The sequence below is a fragment of the Microtus pennsylvanicus genome, chromosome 14 (genome assembly GCF_037038515.1).
Source record: "Microtus pennsylvanicus isolate mMicPen1 chromosome 14, mMicPen1.hap1, whole genome shotgun sequence".
In the NCBI taxonomy this organism is placed as follows: domain Eukaryota; kingdom Metazoa; phylum Chordata; class Mammalia; order Rodentia; family Cricetidae; genus Microtus; species Microtus pennsylvanicus.
Window position 1 is genome coordinate 35,184,836 of NC_134592.1, and position 23,567 is coordinate 35,208,402.

Here is a 23,567-nt window from a genome sequence, read left to right on the forward strand (position 1 = left end):
TTCCAAAACACACTGACTACAGAGGTAGAGAGGGAACATGGTAATGAAGAATGGGAGACAAGAGGAAACAGAGAGATAGCCGGGCAGTAGTGGCGCATGTACTCAGGAGGCAGAGGCAGGAGGATCTCTGTGAGTTCAAGGCCAGTCTAATCTACGGAGCAAGTCCCAGGATAGCTAGGGCTCATACACAGAGAAACCCTGTCTCCAACCTCCCCCCCCCAAAAAAAAGATAAATAAAATAAAAAGAAGGAAGAAGCAAAGAAGAGGTCCCAATGGCCAGGGCATGAGGGACCATTACAACTTACAGAACTCAATGTTCAGGACACTTGAATTCCCTTAATGTGCACTCTACTCCTAAGCTGACGCTAATTAGGGCTCACTGCCACAGTGACACCCCCAATCCAGTTTCTAGGGTTCTGTCCTAAAAAAGTGACCAAGGACAGAGTATGAAAGTTCACCTCCATATAACAGGGGCCGTAAGGCTGAAGGAAGGAGAGCTGCCAGAAACATGTCAACATCGATTTTCTTTGGTTTTCTATTGTTTTGTTCTGTTCTGAGACAAGGGCACATGTAACTCAAGTTGGCCTTAAACTCACTATGTAGCTGAGGATAAGCCTAAGCTTCTGCTGTTCCTGCCTCCACTTCCAAATGGCTGGGATTACAGGCATTAGCCAACACAGTTGTGTAGAAATTTAATTTCAAAGATAGAGTAAATTACTTGTGATATCATTCCAGTGATGCATACAAACACACACATATTAATTTTGTTTAAATATTATAGATATACTTTGTTGTGGTGTTGTTTGGGGGGTTGGTTTTTTGAGACAGGGTTTCTTTGTGTAGCCCTGGCTATCCTGGAACTCACTCTGTAAATCAGGCTGGCCTTGCAACTTACAGAGATCCTCCCTGCCTCTGCCTCCCAGTGCTGGGTTCAAAGGTGTGTGTCACCACCACCTGGCTGGATGAAAATTCTTAACCAAATTATCAAAGCTTAGCTCTGCTCTCGACAGAAGAAAGATGGATGACTGTTACTCTTTCTTCAAGTTCTCCTCTAAAGCATGTACTCATTGTGTAGTCAAGGCTAGCCTTAAATTCAACATCCCCCTGCTTCTTCCTCCTGCATACAGAGAGCTACCACTCCTGGCCTCATGTACTTTATATCAGATTTACCCTGAAATTTCTCATTTAAGATGACAACTTTTGCTGGGTGGTGGTGGCTCCCAGCACTCAGGAGGCAGAGACAGGTGGATCTCTGAGTTTCAGGACAGCCAGGGCACAACAGAGAAACAATGGGTAAAGGAGCTGAGCAGAAGGCACAGACTGGCTCTCTGCTCTGTACGCTGCTAGTGTTCTTCACTGGACCTCGCTGGAGACCCCGCTGCAGAACCAGCTCTTACAAAGCTATGGAAGTGACTCAAAAGTTGCTACAAATATGTGAAAACACAAGTCACAAGTTATATTCAGTGACCACGTATAAATGTGTATTTCTCAAGAATGGTTATAAAAACAATACTAGGCACTAGCGCCATCTAGTGGGAAATCTGGCAACTACCGTGACTAAGAAGCAAGCTGTTCTGAGTTCCCTCAGTCAGGCTTTCTGATAATCTGCTAAATTAAACATAGATTCCCCAAAGGAGCTGGTACTGTTTGTTTGTAAGAATGTCTAGTCTTGATTCCAGAAACGCCTGTGAGAGGAAAAGTGGGAAGGTAGAGCAGAGGGCCAAGAGTGCAGCACACATGCGTTTGTGGACTGCAGTGCGAGTGGTATCCATGTGCAAGGTCACACTACTGCCATGAGGCAGGGACTCTGCAGAATAAACAGCAAGTCCCCACAAACTTACTATTTTATAACGTCAGGAAGAAAAGTCGCACATTTACAATCACTGAGCCTTGTGCTGTGAAGTTGTTTTATTTATCAATGACAGATCAGTTATAATCAACTTGGGTACAATTCCAAAATAGAACTCTTGTTGGATTCTGGCCATAAAATTCTGTTCAAGCTTGTTAAGATGTTATAAAATAAGAAAGTTTCCCTAATAGTTTAGAAAAAATACTAATTGCTAATAAATTGATTTCATACTCAAAGTAGTAGTCTGTAACATTTTGAAAGATGAAACATTACCCTTTTTAAATTCCTAATGTTATCAGTTATCTCAGTGTGCCAGGCTCCAGGGGAGGTGAAGTCCTCACACTGTAACCTGGTCAAATGGCTCTGGGAGTGGATTGAGTGCTAAGGATCTCAAATGCAATGGAACGTGAACACTGAAGGGAGTGGGCACTGACTCAGAAGCAAGTCAGGAGATGTGCAACAAGCAGACATCCTGAGGAGGAGAGGGAGGCTGAACGCTGTATCTAAGAAAGGTGTATACTTGTCTGCCCCACCCAGCTGAAAACCCATTTTCAGAAAAGGACTTCCCCTGTGATAGGGAAGAAGCAAGCTGGGCTTTGGTCCTGTATACACAAGCAGGAACATTTTCAAGCATGTAAAATAAACCCAAGTGATACAGTTGGGGTGGACCCCAAACAACTGAATATAGAAAGCAGGAAAGATCAAAACCATGAGGTTGAACTGGGAATATGAGCCTGACTCTGGTTCTTCAACTCCCTGCCCCATAGGATGCAATGCAGTGGACAGGCGAGAGAGGCACAAACATCTTCCCAGGGCCCAACAATTTACTCCAGAGAGCAGTCTTCATTTTCCCTCTTAACAGGAAAAGCAGAGTGGAGAGTGAAAATAAAGGCCAAGCTTCCCTTGCACACAAAAACAGGAGAGAAAGGAGGAGAAAGAATAGACTCCTCAATTAAAATTCCAAACCAAAGACTCCCCTTAAAACTACAGCCTTGCTCCATCAGAAGTACCTGGGGTTAGTGTAGCTTAGCATTCTGAGCCAGCCACCAGGGCTTCCACCAATAACATTAAGCAGGAGGAGGTAATTTTGACCTTGGCTCCAGCTCCCATCTGTCCTGACCTGCAGGAAGCAGCAATCATGACAGCTTGATGGGAATGCCATCCCCATACTTTCGGAGCAGCTTCTGATGGTTATGGTCCACTGACCACTGCTGGGGCAGGTGCTTAGGCTGCATGGAGTCCAGGAAGTGCTGACGCCAGCGGCTCTCCAGCTGCATGAGGGAGCGCAGCCCACCCTCAGTGTGACACTGCACCACCTTCAGTCCATGAGGAATGTAGCTTTCATTGTATATCCTGTCAAAACATGAAGTTGCAGAGGGTCTCAGCTAAACAAGCATTGGGCAGTAGCACTGGCAGATAAGAGAAAAACGAACCCCAAAGGACATAGTGTTTTAATGTTTTTAAATATCTTTTTTCTCACCTCTTAATACTTAGCATATAAGGCACACACTGAAGGCATTTCGGGTTTTGAATTACACTGACAGGAAGGCCTCACATAAGCAACCCGATAGGGAAACCTGGCTGGCGATGGGTGAGGAATATTGATCTTGTATTTGCTGGACCAAGGCTACTCAGGGAATAGCTTACTTCTCTGTAAGGCATTGATGATTTCTTCTAAGCCATACTCAGTATTAAAATAAGGTGTTAAATCAGTCTACATAACCTGGCTTCTCAGAACACTTCCAAACCTGGGTTAAAATTCAAGGTGGTCTACTTCTTTAGTGCTTTCTTCCTCACCAAAAAAACAGACCACATTGGCACGAGTGTTTCAGTCACAGGGAGATGCTCCTCTGGCTGCTTGGCTGTGCCAACGGTGTACTGCAGAAGATGAACCCCTGCCTAGTTCCCAGCTAGACAGGAAATCAGAAAAACTGCTGAAACTATGTGAACAGAGCTTCCCTCCATCTCCTTCAAGGGGGTAAAAACACCTTTCTCAGAAAAGCACCTTGCTCCCAAGCCTCTTTCCTATCAATATTTCTATTTCCAGTCCTTCATCCAAGCCCCCACCAGTTTAGCAACTTGGACTCTCCCAATGTTTGCAGCTGTTTTATTATTTGCCTCATCAGCTTCCCACTTCTTTTTTCTATTTTGCTTGCTTACTTGTTTGTTTGTTTTTTGAGACGAGGTGTCTCTGTGTAGTCCTGGACGCCCTGGAGCTCAATATGTAAACCAGGCTGGCCTTGAACTCACACAGATTCCCCCCACCACCACCACCCTCGGCATCTGAGTACTACAAAGCCCAGCCCCATACATTTTTAATCTGTCTTCAAAACAGCCTGTTCTCAATCTCAATCCATCATCTGACTCAATGACCTGCTTATTAGAAAAGTCTAATAAATCTAATAAGAGTCTTCTTAGAAAAGGCATGGTGGTGCACGTCTTGAATCCCAGGACTTGGGAGGCAAAGGCAGGAATATCTCTTTGAGTTTAAGGCCAGAGTGAGTTCCAGGACACCAGAACAGCCAGAGCTACCCAAAGAAACCCTGTTCTGAGGGGGGCGGGGGACAAAAAACCAAAACGAAACCTCTGAACAATAAAAAATAAATAAACCGGGCAGCAGGGACAGACACCTTTAATCCCAGCACTTGGGAGGCAGAGGTAGTTGGATCTCCAGAACAACCAGGACTGTTACACAGAGAAATCCTGTCTTGAAAAACCAAAATCAAATATGTGTGTGTGTGTGTGTGTTATATGGTATAAGTAAGAAGTCATTAAGTATGTATGAGGAATAAAAGGCAACTGATGTAGTTTCTGAGTGTGGTGAAGCAGGCTTCAGTGAATCTCTAATATTTGTTCAGGAAAATTTTTACAGTATCTCTGAGCTGTGGAAGATCAGTAGGATAAGTGAAATAAATACTTTCTGAATAAAGAAATAAATATTTGCTACTATAAAGTTTTTACATTTTTAATTATTGAAAACAAAATACTGTAGGCAATCAGCCTCATTATCAGTTTTATAGACCTCTAATCCTATAGAAAATAATAATTGCATAGTAACCCACACTGCTTCTTGTTGGAGCCATGTACACGTTCATGCCTCGGGATTAGAAACTTCTTGTTTAGAAACACTAAGTTATGCTGTGCTAATTCAACTATGTACTCATAGGGAAGGAGAGGAGAAGAGAAAGGAAGGAAGAAAAAAAGATTAAACAGGACAGCAGTTTGCTCAAAATTCCATCCAGTGGGTCCAGACACTACATGCAGTAAGAAATTAAGAAATGTGAATGAATGCACTAGCTGAGAATCTCCTGGGTCTAGGTATGAAGTGAGAGACACAAAATCACATATACTCTACTTCATGGCAATTCAGAGATCTCAGGGTATTCACTGGCTATTACTTTCATCTTATGTGCTGACTTTAGATTTACCTCTACAGAAGAATGTGCAAGACCCAACTACACTTGACCTTATAGAGTCAACAACAGATACCTCACAATTGGCAATCTCTCAAAAAAGAGTCAGATCTTATTTAAATGTGTGTGTGTGTGTGTGTGTGTGTGTGTGTGTGTGTGTGTGTGTGTGCACCATGGAACATGAGTGGAGGTCAGAGGACAACTTTTGGGAATTGGTTCCCTCAATCCACATACAGGTCCTAGGGATCCAAGTAAAGCTGTCAGGGTTGGCAGCAAGCACCTTAACCTTCTGAGCCATATCAGCATCTCTCATGAAAAGGAAATTCTCAGATTGTTTGATTCTACCCTATGGTATCTTAAACAAATGGATACTAGATGAATAAGCATGTGGCTAAGCAATGGAACCGTGACGAGCATTTTCATGAAGGCTGCTGTCACCGGGTCATCCCTTATCCTTTCTCTGAACAGAACAATAAGGTGAACAGTAAGCTGTACCTGGTCTTCAGGCTGGCAGCCTTTTGAAGCATCTCCTCCGTAACAACATCTGTGTTATAAAACTTCCTGAGTGTGTGCAGCAGCTCTTCTTTCCGATACGCAGGCAGGCTCTCGGCATTGAGCAGGGCTCTGGCTCCGGAACGCACCTGCCTAAGCTCTAGATCTTCCAGCACGCGTAAGCCGTCCTCTGAGCCAATGGGAGCCTGGAACTCCTTGGCCAGCTGTTGCTTCAGATGGTTGTCATAGTAGTTGGAGATGGCATGACAGGAGGTGCAGAGTAACAGCACATCATGGGAGTTGTGGTCCTTCATCTCAAGGGGGAAATGCTTGCGGTACTCATGTGGGATGATGTTCTTCCTGGAACAAGCCCACCGCAGAGCAGTGCTCATTAGCTTATGCTACAGAGACATACGGAGCCAGCAGGTGAGCCACTCAGAGCCTGACCTGGGCCTGCACATGACGGGGAAGACTTCTTTTTTTTCTTTTTTTTTGGTTTTTCGAGACAGGGTTTTACTGTGGCTTTGGAGCCTGTCCTGGAACTAGCTCTGTAGACCAGGCTGGTCTTAAACTCACAGAGATCCGCCTGCCTCTGCCTCCCGAGTGCTGGGATTAAAGGCGTGCACCACAGGAAGGCAGTACTACCTGTGTCACTCTCAGGCCCACCTGCCTGCCTTATCTATCTCTGCTTTCAGAGTCCTCTCTCCTTGAAGTAAGGACAGACTCCCTGATGTCAGGCTTCAGTGGCAGAGGCTAGTAACAACCACTGCGGTCCTAGAAAGGAGAGTCTAAGAGAAATAAAATATTATCATAACTTTTGATAACTTACAATAACTCTCAAAAAGTCTGGTGGGCTGGGCAAACCAACTTCCTTTATCTGAGAACTCCCTCACTCTGACATTAGTTCCTGGCTCACCAAGATCTGTCATCATTTTCTAAGTAGAATAAAGTTCTCAGGAAAAACTCTCAGTGGCAACAGTTGTCCCCTTTGCAGAGAAAGGAATGAGCAAAGTGAATTACTAAAGGACAGCACGGTGGCACATGCCCTTGACTCCAGCACTTGGAAGGCTAAGTCAGGGGGACAACCACATTCAAGGCTATACAAAAATATTCTGTCTCAGTCAGGAGGCAGAGGCAGCCTTTGAGTTCAAGGCCAGCCTTGTCTGCAGAAGGAATTCGGGGACAGCCAGGGCTACACAGAGAAGTCCTGTCACAGAGAAAGAGAGTGGTGGGGGGGAGAGAAAGAAAGAAAAAGAGAGGGAAATATTTTGTTTCAAAATGAGGAAAAAGTGATGACTGAAATAGATTAAGGTGAAAAAAAGAAACAACAACAACAAAACATACCAGGAATGGTAAGAAGAAGAGAGGGAATGGGGGAGCAAGGAGGGAGGGAAGTTGGAGGAAAGAAAAAGAAGAGAATTACTGCACAGGGGCCACGGAGAAAGCCCAAGCACAGGTACTCGAGCCCAGCAGTCAGCTTCATGCTCATTAGGGAACCCTAATATGAAAGAACAGTCTTGGGAAACTCTATAAACAAAACTAAGGCTCAGAAACTTGAGAGCTTCAGGCAGGGATACAGGGATACTTCAAGGTCTCCCTTAAAGGGACAGAGGTCATTAGAAATGGCCAGGCAGAATGATGAAACTGTTAGGAAAGCTGGGACATTTGTAGAGCTAAGTCTCTCTGTGTGGTGGTTTGAAAGAAAATGGCCCCCAAAGGGATACTACAAAGAGGTAGTACCCTACGAAAGGTGTGGCCTATTGGAGGAAGTGTGTCACTGTGGGGGTGGGCCTTGAGTTAGCCCATGCTCAGGCTACACCCAGTCAGACAGTTCACTTCCAGTTGCCTACAAGGCAAGATTTAGGAGGTTAGGCTACTTCTCCAGCACCATGCCTGCCTGAGCACCACCAAATAGCAACGATGAAAATAATGTACTAAACCTCTGAAAATGTAAGCCACCCCAATTAAATGTTTTCCTTTATAAGACACTGCATGTGATTCCCCAGGCAATTCCATGGGTTAATTAGTCTAACACTATACTCACCGGATGTAGGTATCTGTCTTGCCACATACAACACACAGGTTCTCTTTAATCAACAAGTAATAATCCGCTGGGGATTCAGGTCTTCCTGAGGGTTCAAATTGTAGCCTGACCACAAAAGGTTCTTTACTCACCAGCTCTTAGGAAAAAGAAAACACATCAGTGCTGGGCTGTCCCCACCTCTGCTACCAGGAAGCACTCTTTAACTGTTATTTGTTATGTGCTAGCGGAGAACTCTGGGTTATGACTCCCTAGTCCCACACATCTCCATTCACTCTCTTCCACACTCCACTCACGTCAAGACCCTAGGTATAAATAAATATGGCAGATGAGTCTCATACCTCCAATGCCTTTGTCCAGGTACCACTGAGCTTTTCTCCGGTCACAGGTGCAAAGGGGCTGTCCATCAGGGGCTTGAAGAAAGCAGTTATCATAGAGAGGGGATTTTCTGCAGGGAAAAGAAATCTCGCACTGAAAGCTGTTGGTCACGTTACCCAAGACCTTCCCACACTCACTTCTGAGTGATTCAAACTATTCTCAACACCATAATAAAACATACCACATATAGGAAAACAAACAGGTGGGAAGCCACAGTCAATCCTCAATAGGCAATGGCTAGGGAGCAGAGCTACAAATGAACTCTTAATGCCTCTGGTTTTACACTTATGGACTGAGACACTGGGAAGTAATTTGGGAGTTGTTCACAGAGCTCTGCTGTGAATGAAAACAGGAACAGAGCACCAATAAACTGCCAAATCACTGAATTAAACAGTAAATTAAAACTGTAAAAGTTCAAGATAAAGTAATGAGGGCCATGTGGGTTGATTTCTGGCTCACATGCAACGCTTCCTTCAATTTAATCTTCTAATTCCTAAAGGTGTCATGCTCTAGGGATGCACTTTTGCTCAAAATCACTTACAACTCATCCTCCTCAAGAGGGTCAGTCATACAGGAGATTCTCACTAGCTACAAAATACAGTCGGTGTAGGCTGGAAACATGCTAAATGAACAAGAAACCTGAAGCATTTCTCCTGGTAAGGATGAGGACTTTATATTATTCATGTTCATAGCATTCTTAAACAACAGATAACAATTATATCCCCTTCAACTATTTCATTATCACTGTTTATTCTGGGGAGAGGTGCACACATTGTGCACTAGGAGATTAGTGGACAACTTTGCGAGTTATCTCTCTCCTTCTCATGTGGGTCCTAAAGACTGAACGCAGGTCATTAGGGTGGGCAGCAAGTGTCTATACCTGGCAGCCATATCTATAGCTCTATACCTCTTTTATAGGTAAAGTTTCAGGCCTAAGGTTGCACCAAGGTCAGTGACAAAGCTGAGGTAAATTCTCTTCATTTCTATTTCAATTGACAAAGTAAAAAAAAAAAGTGAAAGAAGGGGAAAGAAAAAATACACAAATGAAGAGAAGTATAGTCCAAACGTCACTAAAATCAGGGAAAGGTCCAGTAACCCTGGAGAGCCTCTGCTGCGGGACTCAGGGTAAAGCTCTTCATCAGCAGGGAACATATGCATTACCTGGCAGAATAGCCCACCCCCAGGGGCTTTCTTTTGTGTTTCCTGGGGTCTCTCCCTTGGTTGTTGCCTGATATTATTCCGTCAGGCTTAGCCTTCCTATTTCTTGGCTTCTGTTGAGATTCCAGTGCTTCCGCATTAATCTCTTCACACAGTCGTCCAAGTCCCTTGCTTCGGAATGGGATGTCTACCATAGCCCTGTATTTTTCCAAGACTTTCCGCCAGCTGATTTGGTCATTGTCTTCCTCCTCATAGGGATTTCTAGAGAAAGGGTATCCAAGAAGATGGAGAAAGAGAGCCACTGAAATCTGTGCATCCCTGGCAGCATAAGTTACCTAAAGAGAAAAGCCAGAGGTCAGCAGGATGTGGAAGACAAATGGAGAGAACCCTCACAGTCAGTCACAAGTGCCTTGGAAACACCACTCAGGGTAGCACTTGCTCAGTCAGTATAAACCCCTCGATTCACCCCCAATTTTCTCTCAGGTATTTTGCCTTTAATCCCAGCACTTGGGAAACTGAGTCAGGAGGACTGCCTCGGGGTTAAGGCTGTGTGAGCTACAATGTGAGGCTCTATCTCTAATACAGAACCAAACAAAACTAAAAGTCTACTATGGCAGTTGAATAGATAGTTCAGTAGGTAAAGTGCTTGCCTTTACATGAAGATATGAGTATGATTCCAGAAATCACATAAAAGCTTGGTATGGTGACATTTGCCTGTAATCCCAGAATTGGAAAAACAGAGATGGACAAATTCCTGGATCTCCTAAACCTGTCTAGGATCAGTGGTATGCCCATCTTTGTCCTTTTTGAGACAGAATCTAGCTATATAGGTTGGAATGGCCTGACGTTAGAGACACTCCTGACTTGAGTTCCCAAAAAGAATATTCGAGATATGTGATATCATGCCTGGCATTTTAAACAGGTGAATTTTATTATACAGAAATTGATCTTAATAAAACCATTTTTCACTTGCCACCACTAAAAAGAAAAAAAAAGCCAAATTTGGTGACACATACCTTTAATCCCAGCAGAGACAAGCAGATCTCTGTCAGTTTGAGACTAGCCTGGTCTACACACATTTCCAGGTCAGCTAGAACTACACAGTAAGACCTTGTCTGAAATATCAGCCAGTGTATCTCTCCAGCCTCATGATTTAAACTATTATTTAAACTTATTATTTTGAGGCAGGAAGAGGTAGTTTCTCGGCCCTGTTGTAAGGATAAGTTGATATGTAATTAATTAATTAATTAATTTTGAGACAGGATTTCTCTGTGTAGTCTTGGCTATCTTGGAACTTGTTCTCTAGACTAGATTGGTCTCTAACTCACAGAGATCCACCTGCTTCTGCCTCCCAAGTGCTGGGATTAAAGCTATCCAGCTTTATTTACTTATTTTTATTTTATTTTATCTTATGAGTATTTGCCCGAATGTGTGTATGTGTGACTGGTGTCTGTGGAGTTACTGCAGCCTAGATTAGAGTTATAGGTGGTTGTGAGTCACTCACTATGTTTAGAGCTGGGAATAGAACCTGGGTCCTCTGGAAGAGCAGCAGTACCCTTAACTACTGAGCCGTCTCTCCATCCCCGATTCTCTGAAATCTTAACCGTTATGCTTACAGTTAGAAAAAACAGCATTGTTAAATATTTTGCTACATTTGTTTATATGTATGTACAACATGTGCCACAGTGTGTGTGTGTGTGTGTGTGTGTGTGTGTGTGTGTGTAGAGGTCAGAGGACAACTTGCCGGAGTCAATTCTCTCCTTCTATCCAATGGATCCCAGGGGTTGAACTAAAGTTTTCAGGCTTAGCAAGCACTGTTATCCACTGAGCCATGTTGCTGTCCCCAGCTAAGAACTATTAACTCTCAAAAAAGAAGAATTATTAACTAACAATAACTTTTAAAAAGTCTCAGTTTCCATAGCAAAGAGAATCATAAAGTTGGCCTCATATATGGTAACAATTAACTTTCCCCACTAACTTTTAATTTTCAAAGTTTTCCAGTCACAGAAAGGCCAAGAGAATATGAGAATTGCTATTCATAACTGTTAGTAAGTGCTTTACTAACATACACTCATTTTTATGTATTTTGAGGCAGGGTCTCACTATGTAACTTGCTATGTAAACCAGTGTGGCCTCAAACTCACAAAGATCAATCTACCTCTGTCTCCTGAGTTCTAGAATTAAAGGTATGTACCATCACAGCTGACTTTTATTCTTTACAATATAAATATCACACTTTTTTGCTAGATGCCTATTAAAGTTAAGTTATCTTTATGAAGATACTTCATCTTCGGCCACTGAGAGGGGATCAGTGGGTACAAGTGCTTGCTGCCCAGCCTAACCACCCAAGTTCAAACCCAAGGACCCACAAGGAAGGAAAGAACTGATTCCCTCAAGTAGTCCTCTGACCTCCACAAGCACACTTTACTATCCAGAAACACACACAATAAATACAAATGTAATTTTAAAAAAAGATATATCACCTCTAAATATGTGAGCATGTATATTGCCTAAGACCAGGAAATTCTCCTGCATAATCCTAACACTAAGAATAACACAAGAATATTAGAGGTATTTAGCTCTACTGTCTCCAATGGTCCTAATGATATTAGTCTTTTATAAATTAAGATTCCTGATTCAGTATCTAATCAACCATCATAAATAGAGCTGAGGTTATAGCTTAGTAGACTGCTTGCCTAGTACACAGAAGGCCCTGGATTCAATTCTCTGTGCCAGAAAAAAATTATAGTAGAATCACACATGTTGACACCACAACCAATAAACTATTTTTTACATGATAGCTTTCATGAGTTATAAGCCATGAGCCATAGAATTTACTCAGGTATCTAGTTCAATTATTTTAGCATCCTGACAGAGCTAAGCAATTATAAACAAGAATCCATTTCAGGACCAATACACAAAGAAACTATTCCTCACTGAAACAACCTATTTTGGATGTTTCATGGAAATGGAAACACATACTTTATAATTTCTCTGGCTGGCTTTTCTCATTTAGTATAATCCATAGTCTCATATTCATTTACATTCATTCTCTCTCTGTTTCCTGAGACAGGTCTCTTTGTAGACCAGCTTGGCCTCAAATTGCAGTGAGCCTCTTGCCTCAGCATCTTGATAGAGACAGGAGACAGACAAACCCCTAAATGAGTCAGACACAGACAAAGAACCTCCAGATGAGAAAGCTTCTCGGCTACTATGACATGGGTGCACAACTCAAAACAATCCCTGACAGACCTCCAAAATCAGGCTTGTTCCCTGGACAATGCACAGCAAGTTAGGTATTCATACTTAGCAAGTTTTCCCTAACTGGTCCCCACTTTTCTTCCCAATTTACAAGCCAACTGAAATTACCTTCTTTGCTTTCAGTTCAGAACAGCAATTCCCTTCTTACACCCCACTCCATGACTACCAAGAGTTTCTTTTGCTTTCATTAAATAAATCCCCTATCTTTTGTTCACTCCTAATTGTCTATGTAGCTCAATCTTCTTGACCTGGAAACAAGAAGCAGACAGGAAAGAAAAATTTCCAACAGTTACAGTTGTGAGCCACCATGCCCAGCTTCAATGTGACATGATACTGTCAATATTTATCCACGTTAAAGCTGGGAAGTTGGCACCTGTCTGAAATGCCAGCACTTGGGAGACCAAAGCAAGAGGATCACAAGTTTATAGCATTCATCCTTTTTATCTGTTGAATATTATACTATTGGTACCTATACCACATTTATTCACTCATCAGCTGATGGATATATCTCATCAGATTTTTTGTTTTGTTTTGTGTTTTTGAGACAGGATTTCTGTAGCCCTTACTGTCCCAGAACTCATTCTGTAGACCAGGTTGGTCTTGAACTCAGGGACCAGCCTGCCTCTGCTAGGATCAAAGGAGTACACCACCACACAGAGATTTTTTTTTTTTTTTTGGTTTTTCGAGACAAGGTTTCTCTGTAGCTTTGGAACCTGTCCCGGAACTAGCTCTTGTAGACCAGGCTGGCCTCGAACTCCCAGAGATCCGCCTGCCTCTGCCTGGGATTAAAGGCGTGCGCCACCACCACCCGGCCTGAGATTTTTTTTTAAATCAGCTTTTATGTCTTTTTTGTTTGGTTTTTGGGTGGTACCAGAAACTAAGTCCAGGCCCTGAGCATGTCATGAAATCCACATGCTTTACTCTTACGTCTCATTTTTTAATATGGATGACAACCAAAGTTCTAAACATCTGGAAAAAAACATGAAAGCCAAGGACCAAAACAAGCATTTATGAGAAAGAATTTTGAGGAAAAGGAGGTGATGCAGGAAATGGAAGAAATCCTCACTACTCTAAGTCGGGATAGTATTTGTGTGAAGATATGTCTCTGTCTTACCTCACCTTCCTAAGGCACCTTCTGATTGGTTTAATAAAAAGCTGGACAGCCAATAGCTAGGCAGGAGAAGATAAGTGGGACTTCTGGGGAAAAAATTTAGAGGTGGAAGAGATTCATCAGCCAGACTCAGAAAAAGCTGGACATACAGTACTAAGGAGAGGTAAACAAGCCACATGGCAAAATGTAGATTAATGTAAATGGGTTAATTAATATAAATGAATCTACTTAGAATAAGCCTAAACTAAGGCCAAGCTTTCATAATTAATAAGAAGTCTCTGTGTCATTATTTGGGAGCTGGTGGTCCAAAGAAAAACCCAATACATTTGCCCCAATACAAAGATATTGCATCCATTAAATAGAAACAAAAAGCTATTTTAATAGTGTGTACTCAGGGCTGAAGAGGTAGGCTATAGGTAAAAGTGTTAGCTGTGCCAGCCTGGCTACCTGAGCTCCAACCTCAGAACCAGATGCAGTAGCATGAATCTAGCACACCTACCCCAAGATGGAGACAGACAAGATAGCACAAGACTCTGTCTCAAAAGGATCAATTTGTGGGATCCAATCATCACCATCAAAAAAAAAAAAAAGGTTCTAAAAACAATAAAGGAGAGTAGGAAATTTTCAAAGAAAATAATCTGAGTATTCTTTCCTGGAAGATAGGAGAATGCATACAGAAAGGGTCCACTAACTCCTACCACCATGAGTGAGTCATCAAGGATTTCAAACAAGAAATGACAAAGAAGAGCTTTCAGAAAGAGCAGTCACACATTCGAATGTTAGCAGTGAGAACACAAGTAGCAGGCCCTTCAGAGTTCTGAAGAAAATGGCTTCTGCCCTAAACTGCTAATAGCTAAACCACTGGCTAAGAGAGGGAAATCACTTATTCTTTCAGACATGCAGGGTAAGAAAAGGAAAAGACATAGGATTTAAACACCGCAGGATCTACTATAGAAGTGAGGTAGAGAAGCCACAAGCTCAGCCTGTGGTGGGCAGTGTGTCTGGAGAGCCAACATTCCTGACCACAACAGGGCAGCAGAGGATTGTAGGAGGACAGCAAAGGGCCACAACAGAAGACCGTAGGGGGACAGCAGTGGGCGGTAGGGACAGAACCACAGGAAACAGGACAAGTGTTCATAGTTACTCAATCCGGGACAGCCAAGAGAGCCACAATTCTGCTAAACAGGCTGGAGTTAATTCAATAGTGTAAAGAACATTAAACAAACAAAAATACAAACATTATATCTTGGGAAAACAAAGTATTGTCCCTGATGAAAAGACTATCTATTTATATTGGGGATATTGGGTATGGAATAAATTCTTGTTTAGGACCCAGGAAGTGAAAGAGCCCTAAGCAATAACTTTTGTATAAGAAGTCAAAACATGGTCGGGCGGTGGTGGTGCTTTAATCCCAGCACTCAGGAGGCAGAGGCAGGTGGATTTCTGTGAGTTCAAGGCCAGGCTGGTCTATAGAGTGAGTTCCAGGATAGCCAAGGCTATGCAGAGAAACCCTGTTTTGAAAATTCAAGAAAAAGCCGGGGCGGTGGTGGCACATGCCTTTAATCCCAGCACTCAGGAGGCAGAAGCAGGCAGGTCTCTGTGAGTTCAAGGCCAACCTGGTCTACAAGAGCTAGTTCCAGAATAGGCTCCAAAGCTACAGAGAAACCCAGTCTCAAAACCAAAAAAAAAAAACAAAACAAAAAAAAAAAAAGAAGAAGAAAGAAAGAAAAGAAAAGAAAAAGAAGTTGTCTGTGGTAGTTTGAATGCAAATGGCCCCCATAATCTCATAGAGAGAGGCATCTTCCTTTGTTGGAGGAAGTATGTCACAGTAGGGGTGGATTTTGAGGTTTCCTATGTTTGGGGTACTGCCCAATGTCTCAGTCAACTTCCTGCTACATGTAAGAAGTAGGACTCTCAGCTACTACTCCAGGACGGTGTCTGCCTGCATGCTGCCATGCTCCCCATCATGATAATAATGGACTGACCCTCTGAAACTGTGAGTCACCCTGACTAAATGTTTTCCTTTATAAAAGAGTTGTCATGGTCATTGTGTCTCTTCACAACAATGAAACCTTAACTAAAACAAAGTCAAAACATACTATGCACAAATAAGAAAGAATGACACATGTATGTAATCTAAAAGTATAATGGTAACTACCAAAAGGAAAATTAAAGTGGTCCCCTCTAAGAAGGAAGAGCAAAAGAAGGAATGGGGTGAGACAGGCAGAGAACTGCTTACTGTTTCTTATGGTGAGAGGTATAGCACTTTAATATTTATGCATTTGTATTTTTACGGAAAAAAAACTATATTTTCTGAAGTGCCCAGCACACTCAAAACTAAAATACAATAGGACTCTTGAGTGTTTTATTTAAGCAGCATGAACATTACTACCTTGAGGATCATCTGACAGTCAGTCTACTTTAAGGCCTCTCTACGTAATGCTCACATTGAAAGTTAGAATCAACTACTCCGATAAAAAGTACCTGGTCTTCAGTAAGATTCTCAGCATCCCAGTTGCTGCAACGAAGTAGAAGGGACTTGTCAAGTGGAAAGTTCAAAACAGTCTCAGCAAGTGACTTCAGGCTAAGCCCATTACAGAGTATATTGCTTCTACAAGAAATAAATAAAAGCATATATAAAAAATGGGCAAATGGCATGAATAGAAAAAATTTTTAAATGACCAATAAACAGAGGACAAATAAGCAAAAGAAATGAAAGAAAGTGGTGATTTGCTATCAGATTCACAATGTTTTTTTTTTTAAACAAGTATATCTAGTATCAATAAATTTGTGAACTGGACATCTTTATGATCATTATAATAACAGTTTAATAGGAAATAACTATCAAAAACTCAAATACAAAAATTCTCTGATGTAGCATTTCCTTTTCTGGTAGTTTAGCCAAAGGACAAAGATTCTTAAGTGGATGGATCCTCACTGCAGCACTATTTGTGGCAAGAATTGTAAACAGACTAAGAGTCCTTCAGTGGTACTCATGCCTTACTTTTTATATATGAATAAATATGACAAAGCTATTGTCATCTAGGAGGTAAAGACATAAAAACCAATAATTGTTTCTGCTCTTCAAAACTTTCAGATTAAAACTGCTGCAGGGGGCTGGAGAAATGGCTCAGAGGTTAAGAGCACTTGCTGGTCTTGCAAAACCCAGATTTGGTTCCCAGCACCTATGCAGCAACTCATAACCATCTGTAACTCCAGTTCCAGGGAATTTAACACCTTTTCTGGCCTCTTCAGAAACGGTACACATGTGGAGTATTATATATACATGCTAGGGAAACACTGAACACATAAACAAATAAATCATTTGTAAAAATTGCTGTGGGCTAACAAAAAGGATTCCATTGTTGATCTTCTAAAATCAGAGACTAACCAAGAGATACATGTAGAATTAAGAAAACATCAGTGGGCCAGTAAGACGGTGCAGGGGTAAAGGCACCTCCCACCAAACCTGACAATTGAGTTTAATCACCAATCCACAAGGTATAAGGAAATAATGGACTCACGTAAGTTGTCCTCTAACCTCCACACGTGTACCTCGGAAGGGAGAGACTCCCTCCCACTCACACACACACAAATAAATACAATTTTAAGTAAATAGAATGAAATTCACATACACAGAAAACACCAAGAGAGCAAGTGTGGTGGGACATGTTTGTAACTCTAGGACTTGAGAAGTGGAGGCAAAAGATCAGGGGCTCAAGATCATCTTCAGTTTCATGGAGGTCCTGACCAGCAGGACTACTTGAGACCTTATTTATTACTTCATTTGAAATGTTTAAATCTTTGGGCATGTATATGTATGGTACATGTTTGTGCACATTCATGTTAATGTAGGTGTACACGTGCCACAGTATGCATTTGGAGGTCAGAGGTAACCTTGAATACCTGTCCTTATCTTCTCTCTGCTGTTCACAACTGTATCTGCCAGGCTAGTTGACTCAGGAGCTTCCTGGGATTCTGTCTCCACCTCTCACATCATACAGGGGCTCTGGGATTTAGATACGCACTACCTCACGGACTTTATGTGGCTCTGGGGATTCAAACTTAGGTCTTCACACTTTCATGGCAAACACTTTTACCCACTAAGTCATCTTCCCAGACCATGAGACCGTATCTTTTTTTTTTTTAAATACATACTTTTAATCCAACATATGGAAAGCAGAGGCAAGAGGATCTCTGTGAGTTTGAGGCCAGGGTGGTCTATAAAATAAGTTCCAAGCAAGTAAGAGCACATAGTTGAGAACCTGTCAAAAAAAAAAAAAGTCCTAATGGACACACCTTTTTTTAAAAAAGCAAAAATTAGGCAAGAGATATAGTTTCAGGTTAGTTCACACAGCACTTTTCTAGCATGGAGCCCTGGGATCAAGTCCCGTCAGCACTAAAAACAACAACAACGTGAAGGACTGCTTGCCTAGCATGCAAAAGGCCCTGGATTCAATCCCTGATAACAAAATGGTAACAATGAAAATCAGTACATGAAAACAGACAGCATGTGACAATGGTCCAGAGTGAGCATCTGGAAATCACAGAGCAGCAGGCTGGCAGGCAAAGGCCCCTGTCGGTGTAACAGCATAGTTCTATCACCACTGTGATGAGGAAGAACCGGAAGCCATCCCTTACCAAATAAGCAGTCAACAGTCACATCTCATTGCCCGAGACCGAGAACACAAAAAGGCCAGGCACACTTGAATAAAATAAACAGCTCTTGGGCTGGAGAGATGACTCAGAGGTTAAGAGCACTGGCTGCTCTTCCAAAGGTCCTGAGTTCAATTCCCAGCAACCACATGGTGGCTCACAACCATCTGTAATGAGGTCTGGTGCCCTCTTCTGGCCTGCAGACATACAGACAGATAGAATATTGTATACATAATAAATAAATATTTTTAAAAAGTTTCATTCTTGTTCTGAAGAAAATACTCAGTAAGTAAAATGCTTACCATGTAACATAAGGACCTGACTTTGATCTCCCAGACCCCATGTAAGGCTGGGTGTGGCAGAATGCACCTGTAATCCTGGTGCCAGTAGGCAGAGAGAGAGGCTTGTTGGCCAGTCAGTCTAGTCAAATCTGTTATCTCTAGACTGAGTGAGAGACTCTGTCTCAAAAAATAAAGTGAAGGCTGGGCAGTGGTGGTACACGCCTTTAATCTCAGCACTCAGGAGGCAAAAGATAGGCATGTAGGACTCTGTGAGTTCTATCTAGTCATGGCTAAAAAATGTGATAAAGAACAATTGAAGAAAACACTCCACAGTGACCTCAGCCTCCACACATGCACACATATATGTGTATCCAAACACACATTCTTATTTCTAACCACAAATTGTATATTATCATTTCATGATAATATTCACCTTTGGCCTAATTCTCTTTTGGGGTGTTTTTGAGACAGGTGCTCATGACCTAGCCCATGCTGGCATCAAACTCATACTCTCCTGCCTCATCTCAGAGAATTCAATGTACTTTCAATTTACATACATTCATTTTAAGTGTCTCCAAATGCACAGAGAGTATAAATGAGGACTGTGGTTTCTGGAGAGATGGCTCAACAGTTAAGAGCATTTGATTCTCTTGCAGAGGACCCAGGTTCAGTTCCCAGCTCCCACATAGTGGCTCACACCCCTCTGAAACTCCACTTCCAGGGGATCTCATGCCTTCTTCAGGCCTCCACAGACACAAACATATAGGCAGGAAAAACACTCATACACATAAAAATATAAATAAAGAAATAAAATTTAAGTAAGTAGATAATGGATGAGGACTATGCATGTACCTGAGGAATTAAGTGTGACCTCGAAAGATGGAATGAAACAGTTTCCATAGAAGAAAAGGCTAAGAAGAGAAGTCTCTCTCTCCAAGTCAAAGGCAAGACTGACCATTATGTGGGCCTAAGGCTGGTTTGCAAATGCAAGTGCTGACCACAAGTCAGGTTTACCACAGGAGTGGTGAAGACTTGGGAAGTTAAACTGAGTACATAAATCAAAAAGGGAACAACTCAGAACTCTGAAGTCGGGTCATTTCTGAAGAAAAGCCACAAATACAGACTCTTATGCTTAGTTTTCTGGATATAAAACAGACTTCACACGGGAAAAAAATAAACTCTAAAGCTCCAACTTAGCCAGTGGGCTACTGGTTCATAACCACTTCTTCACAAGTGATTAGAGGTTTATCAAAAAAGTAATTTTAGCCAACCGAACTTTTCTCAGGCATTGGTATATCTCCTCAAGAGTTCAATATGCATTTTCAAAGCCTTTAGTATCGGTCCCCAGTAACTACAACATGTACAATTTTTGCCCCACCATCACAGGCATCCTGACATGCATACAAACCATACCCCTGCTTCATGGCTAGGTAGCGGAGGTCCAGACACCCCCTTACAATGAGGCCATAATCCTGCAGAAGCTTGTTGGCATCTTCTGAGCATCCCACTCCTACTTTCAAGATGGTGCCATCTGCCAGGATGTCCAAGAGCGTTCTTGGTAGTGTTTTGCCTCCACAGATCAGCCGAGGCAAGCGAAGCAAGGCACAGAAGCCACTCGGGAAAGCCATCTGTAGGAGTGACAAAGGACTAGCTTTGCCTTCCAAAGTCACCTGGGAAAAAACAAAACAGAGCACAGTTCACATCCTTGCACAGCAGCATGACAAAAGGAGACTGACTAAAAAAACCAACCTAAGAAATATGTTCTTAGCTTCCCAAAGGAAGCAGCAGAATGGATTTGAGGTTAAATGCAAGGAGAAGCTGTTCTAACAGATGAGGCCTTATAAAGCAGCAGTCTGAATAAGCGTCACAGGGTCAGCTCCAGTCCATAAATAGTGACCAACTTACTCAGGAGCTCTGGGGCCCACACTGTCAGTCAGAGGAAACATGCTGGGCTCCAAAGGCTAAGAAAAAGGCTAAGGGCAGAGTACTAAATGGCACCACACCTGAGTGCTCTATTGCACATGTCCTCATTTGCCTTAAAAGACAAGTCTCAAAAGGAAGTAGAGGCCAGGCAAGGGGTGCTTGCTTTTAATCCCAGCATGGGATATGGGGTAATCTATGAGTTTGAGGCCAGCCTGATCTGCATATTGAGCTAAACCACCCAAAGCTATATATTGAGAACCTTTTTCAAAAACATAACATAATGCAGAGCACAGCTCTGCCGGCATAATAGATCCTGGTGGGACAAAGTCACAAACGGAGTTTTATCAAAGAAAGAAACAAAGCACACATACTGAACATAAGGAAGGACTACTATATCTTAAGAGAAGAAAATAACTATGCATATTATCTATATACTTACAACAATGTTAAATCTTCTGGGGGTATGACCCCCAAAGAAAAGTCTGAGAAAATGTTGTCTCTAAAAATACATACAGACAACACTTGTTCCTGTTTTCAAGGGTTTGGAAAGAATTCCAAAAGCAATCCACAAAACAGACAAACACCCAATAAATTCCTTCTCACTTTTTAGGAAAAGAAACTTTCAGCCCATAAGTAAAACAGCTTACCAAACATGATGGGATAATGGCAAGTCTGACAGTAACACTCAAGTTTCCCAGTGTCTACAACAGTAATTCTGAAGGGACAGTGATCTTGCCCTCATGGGAAATTTAAGTCTGGTGAAATCTTTGATCATTACAATACAAGAAAGGAGTATGTAGGCATCTAGCAGGCAGGAGGCAGACACTGCTGCGCATCCAACATCACAAGACACCCAACAGTACACATCTCACAACAGCTACTCACAACATAGAACCATCTGCCAATCATGTCAGCAGTGGGGAGGCTGAGGAGCCCTGCCTGCTAGTCATGTGTGAGGCTCACAACACTACCTACAGTTACAGCTGGCACCGTCCTGGCCTAAAGGACTTGGAACCTTTCAGGAAGAGGGGACATATAGACCAAACTCTCACACACAGAAAGTGACATGGTAAAAACAAAGGTATTATCAAACACAGTGTCACAAGTACTGGGAAAAAATATTTCATACTTGAGGCAATCAAGATTACCAAGAGAAAATAGTCAGTATCATCAAGAATTGCTACTAAAAACAAAATGTCTTTGCTCTTAAATTCTACCTTATGGTTCAGCACAGCCATGATTTAACTCACCAAAACCTTAGACTTTCTTCTTAGGCACTGCTTCACCAATTGGAGCTACTCACATATCCTCAGAAGAAAGTTGGTTGCATGTGTGGTGAAACACACCTTTGATCCCAGCACATGGGAGGTATAGGCAGGTGGATCTCTAGGAGTATGAGGACTACGTGATCTACATAGCAAGTTCTAAGTCAACTGGGGCTACATAATGAAAACCTATTGTCTCCCTGTCTGTCTCTCTTTCTCATACACACACCACAAAGAAGAAAATAAATTAAAATAAAATTTTAAAATGATAAAAAATTGTTCTCATATCTGATAGCTTTCTTTTAAAAAAAAAAGATTTATTTACTTGTTATATATACAGTGTTCTGCCTGCATGTATCCCTGCAGGTCATAAAAGGGCACCAGATCTCACTACAGATAGTTGTGAGCCACCATGTGGTTGCTGGGAACTGAACTCAGAACCTCTGGAAGAGCAGTCAGTACTCTTATCTGCTGAGCCATCCCAGCCCCCTCTGTTAGCTTTCTTACTCCTAAACTGAATCTAGACTCAGCGCACCTTCAGAGTTATGGAAAAATCGATTACTTGCAAAGAATCAATAAAATAGTGATGATTATCTTCAATAGCAACAATGGAAATCAGAAGACAATGAAAATGACAAAGTTAAAATTCTACACTCAGAGAAAATTTGTTTTGTTTTGAGACAGGGTTTCTCTGTGTTAAGAGTCCTGGCTGTCCTGGAACTCACTTTGTAGACCAAGCTGGCCTCAAACTCACAGAGATTTGCCTGTGTCTGCCTCCTGAGTGCTGGGATTAAAGGTGTGTGCCACTACCACCTGGCAAGAGGAAATATTTTTACAAGACTGAAAGAAAAAAAGATATTTTCAGAACAGTGGGTATCTTTTTAACAATGAATACTAGAAATAACTTCTAAAAAAATGGCATAAGGCTTAGGCATAGTGTGTATGACTGTCATCCCAATACTCAGGAGGTTGAGGCAAGAGAACTGCTACAAGTTCCAGACCAACCTTAACAATGAAGTACCAGGCTAGTCATGACTATAAACAACATTCTGTCTCAAAAGAGTCAACCAACACAAAAAAGCAAGAATAAGTTTAAGAGTCAGGAATAGACAGATGTGACTCAGTGTTTAAGAGCACTTACTGCTCCTGCACAGACTCAAGCTGTGTTACCAGCACCCAAATGGGACTGCTCACAACTGCCTGTAACTCTAGTTCCAGGGACTCCAATGCCCTCTTCAGGCTGCTGCACCTGCACACACACACATACACATAAAATAATATAAATTTCAGGGCTAGAGGGATGGCTCTCTCAGTGATTAAGAGCACTGACTGCTCTTCCAGAGGTCCTGAGTTCGAGTTCAATTCCCAGCAACCACATGGTACCTACAACCATCTGTAATGGAATCTGAAGCCCACTCTCACAAGCAAGCAGGCAGAGCACTCATACCTAAAAAAATTATGCAAATAAATTAAATTTTAAAAATATATAATATAAATTTATTTTTTTAAAAGAATGAGGAATATATAATCCTAATACTCAGAAGTTGAAATTGGGGATATAGGGTTTTGGGCTTGGATAGACTACCCAGTGAAACCCAGTCTGAAAAACAAAAAACAGTTAATAGGAGCTAGGGAGATGGCACAAGAGGTAAAAATATTAGCCTGTTGTGGGATAATCTTTTTGTACACTGTAAAAATGTGTCTTTGCCAAGGCACCTTCTGATTGGTTTAATAAAAAG

General features: G+C 42.0%; 1 protein-coding gene across 1 annotated transcript in view; it reads right to left on the reverse strand.

Annotated features, from left to right (window-relative positions):
* Positions 1-1,885: 1,885 nt before the first annotated feature.
* The window catches only part of Exd2 (exonuclease 3'-5' domain containing 2), a 33,805-nt gene continuing 12,123 nt past the window's right edge, over positions 1,886-23,567 (reverse strand). Inside the window, exons 3-9 of the mRNA XM_075947746.1 lie at positions 20,054-20,310; positions 16,188-16,314; positions 9,335-9,666; positions 8,137-8,243; positions 7,799-7,934; positions 5,758-6,114; positions 1,886-3,202 (exon numbers count right to left, since the gene is read on the reverse strand). Coding sequence (XP_075803861.1) covers positions 2,986-3,202; positions 5,758-6,114; positions 7,799-7,934; positions 8,137-8,243; positions 9,335-9,666; positions 16,188-16,314; positions 20,054-20,310 — 1,533 coding nt within the window. The 3' untranslated portion in view covers positions 1,886-2,985. The remainder of the gene's footprint in view (positions 3,203-5,757; positions 6,115-7,798; positions 7,935-8,136; positions 8,244-9,334; positions 9,667-16,187; positions 16,315-20,053; positions 20,311-23,567) is intronic.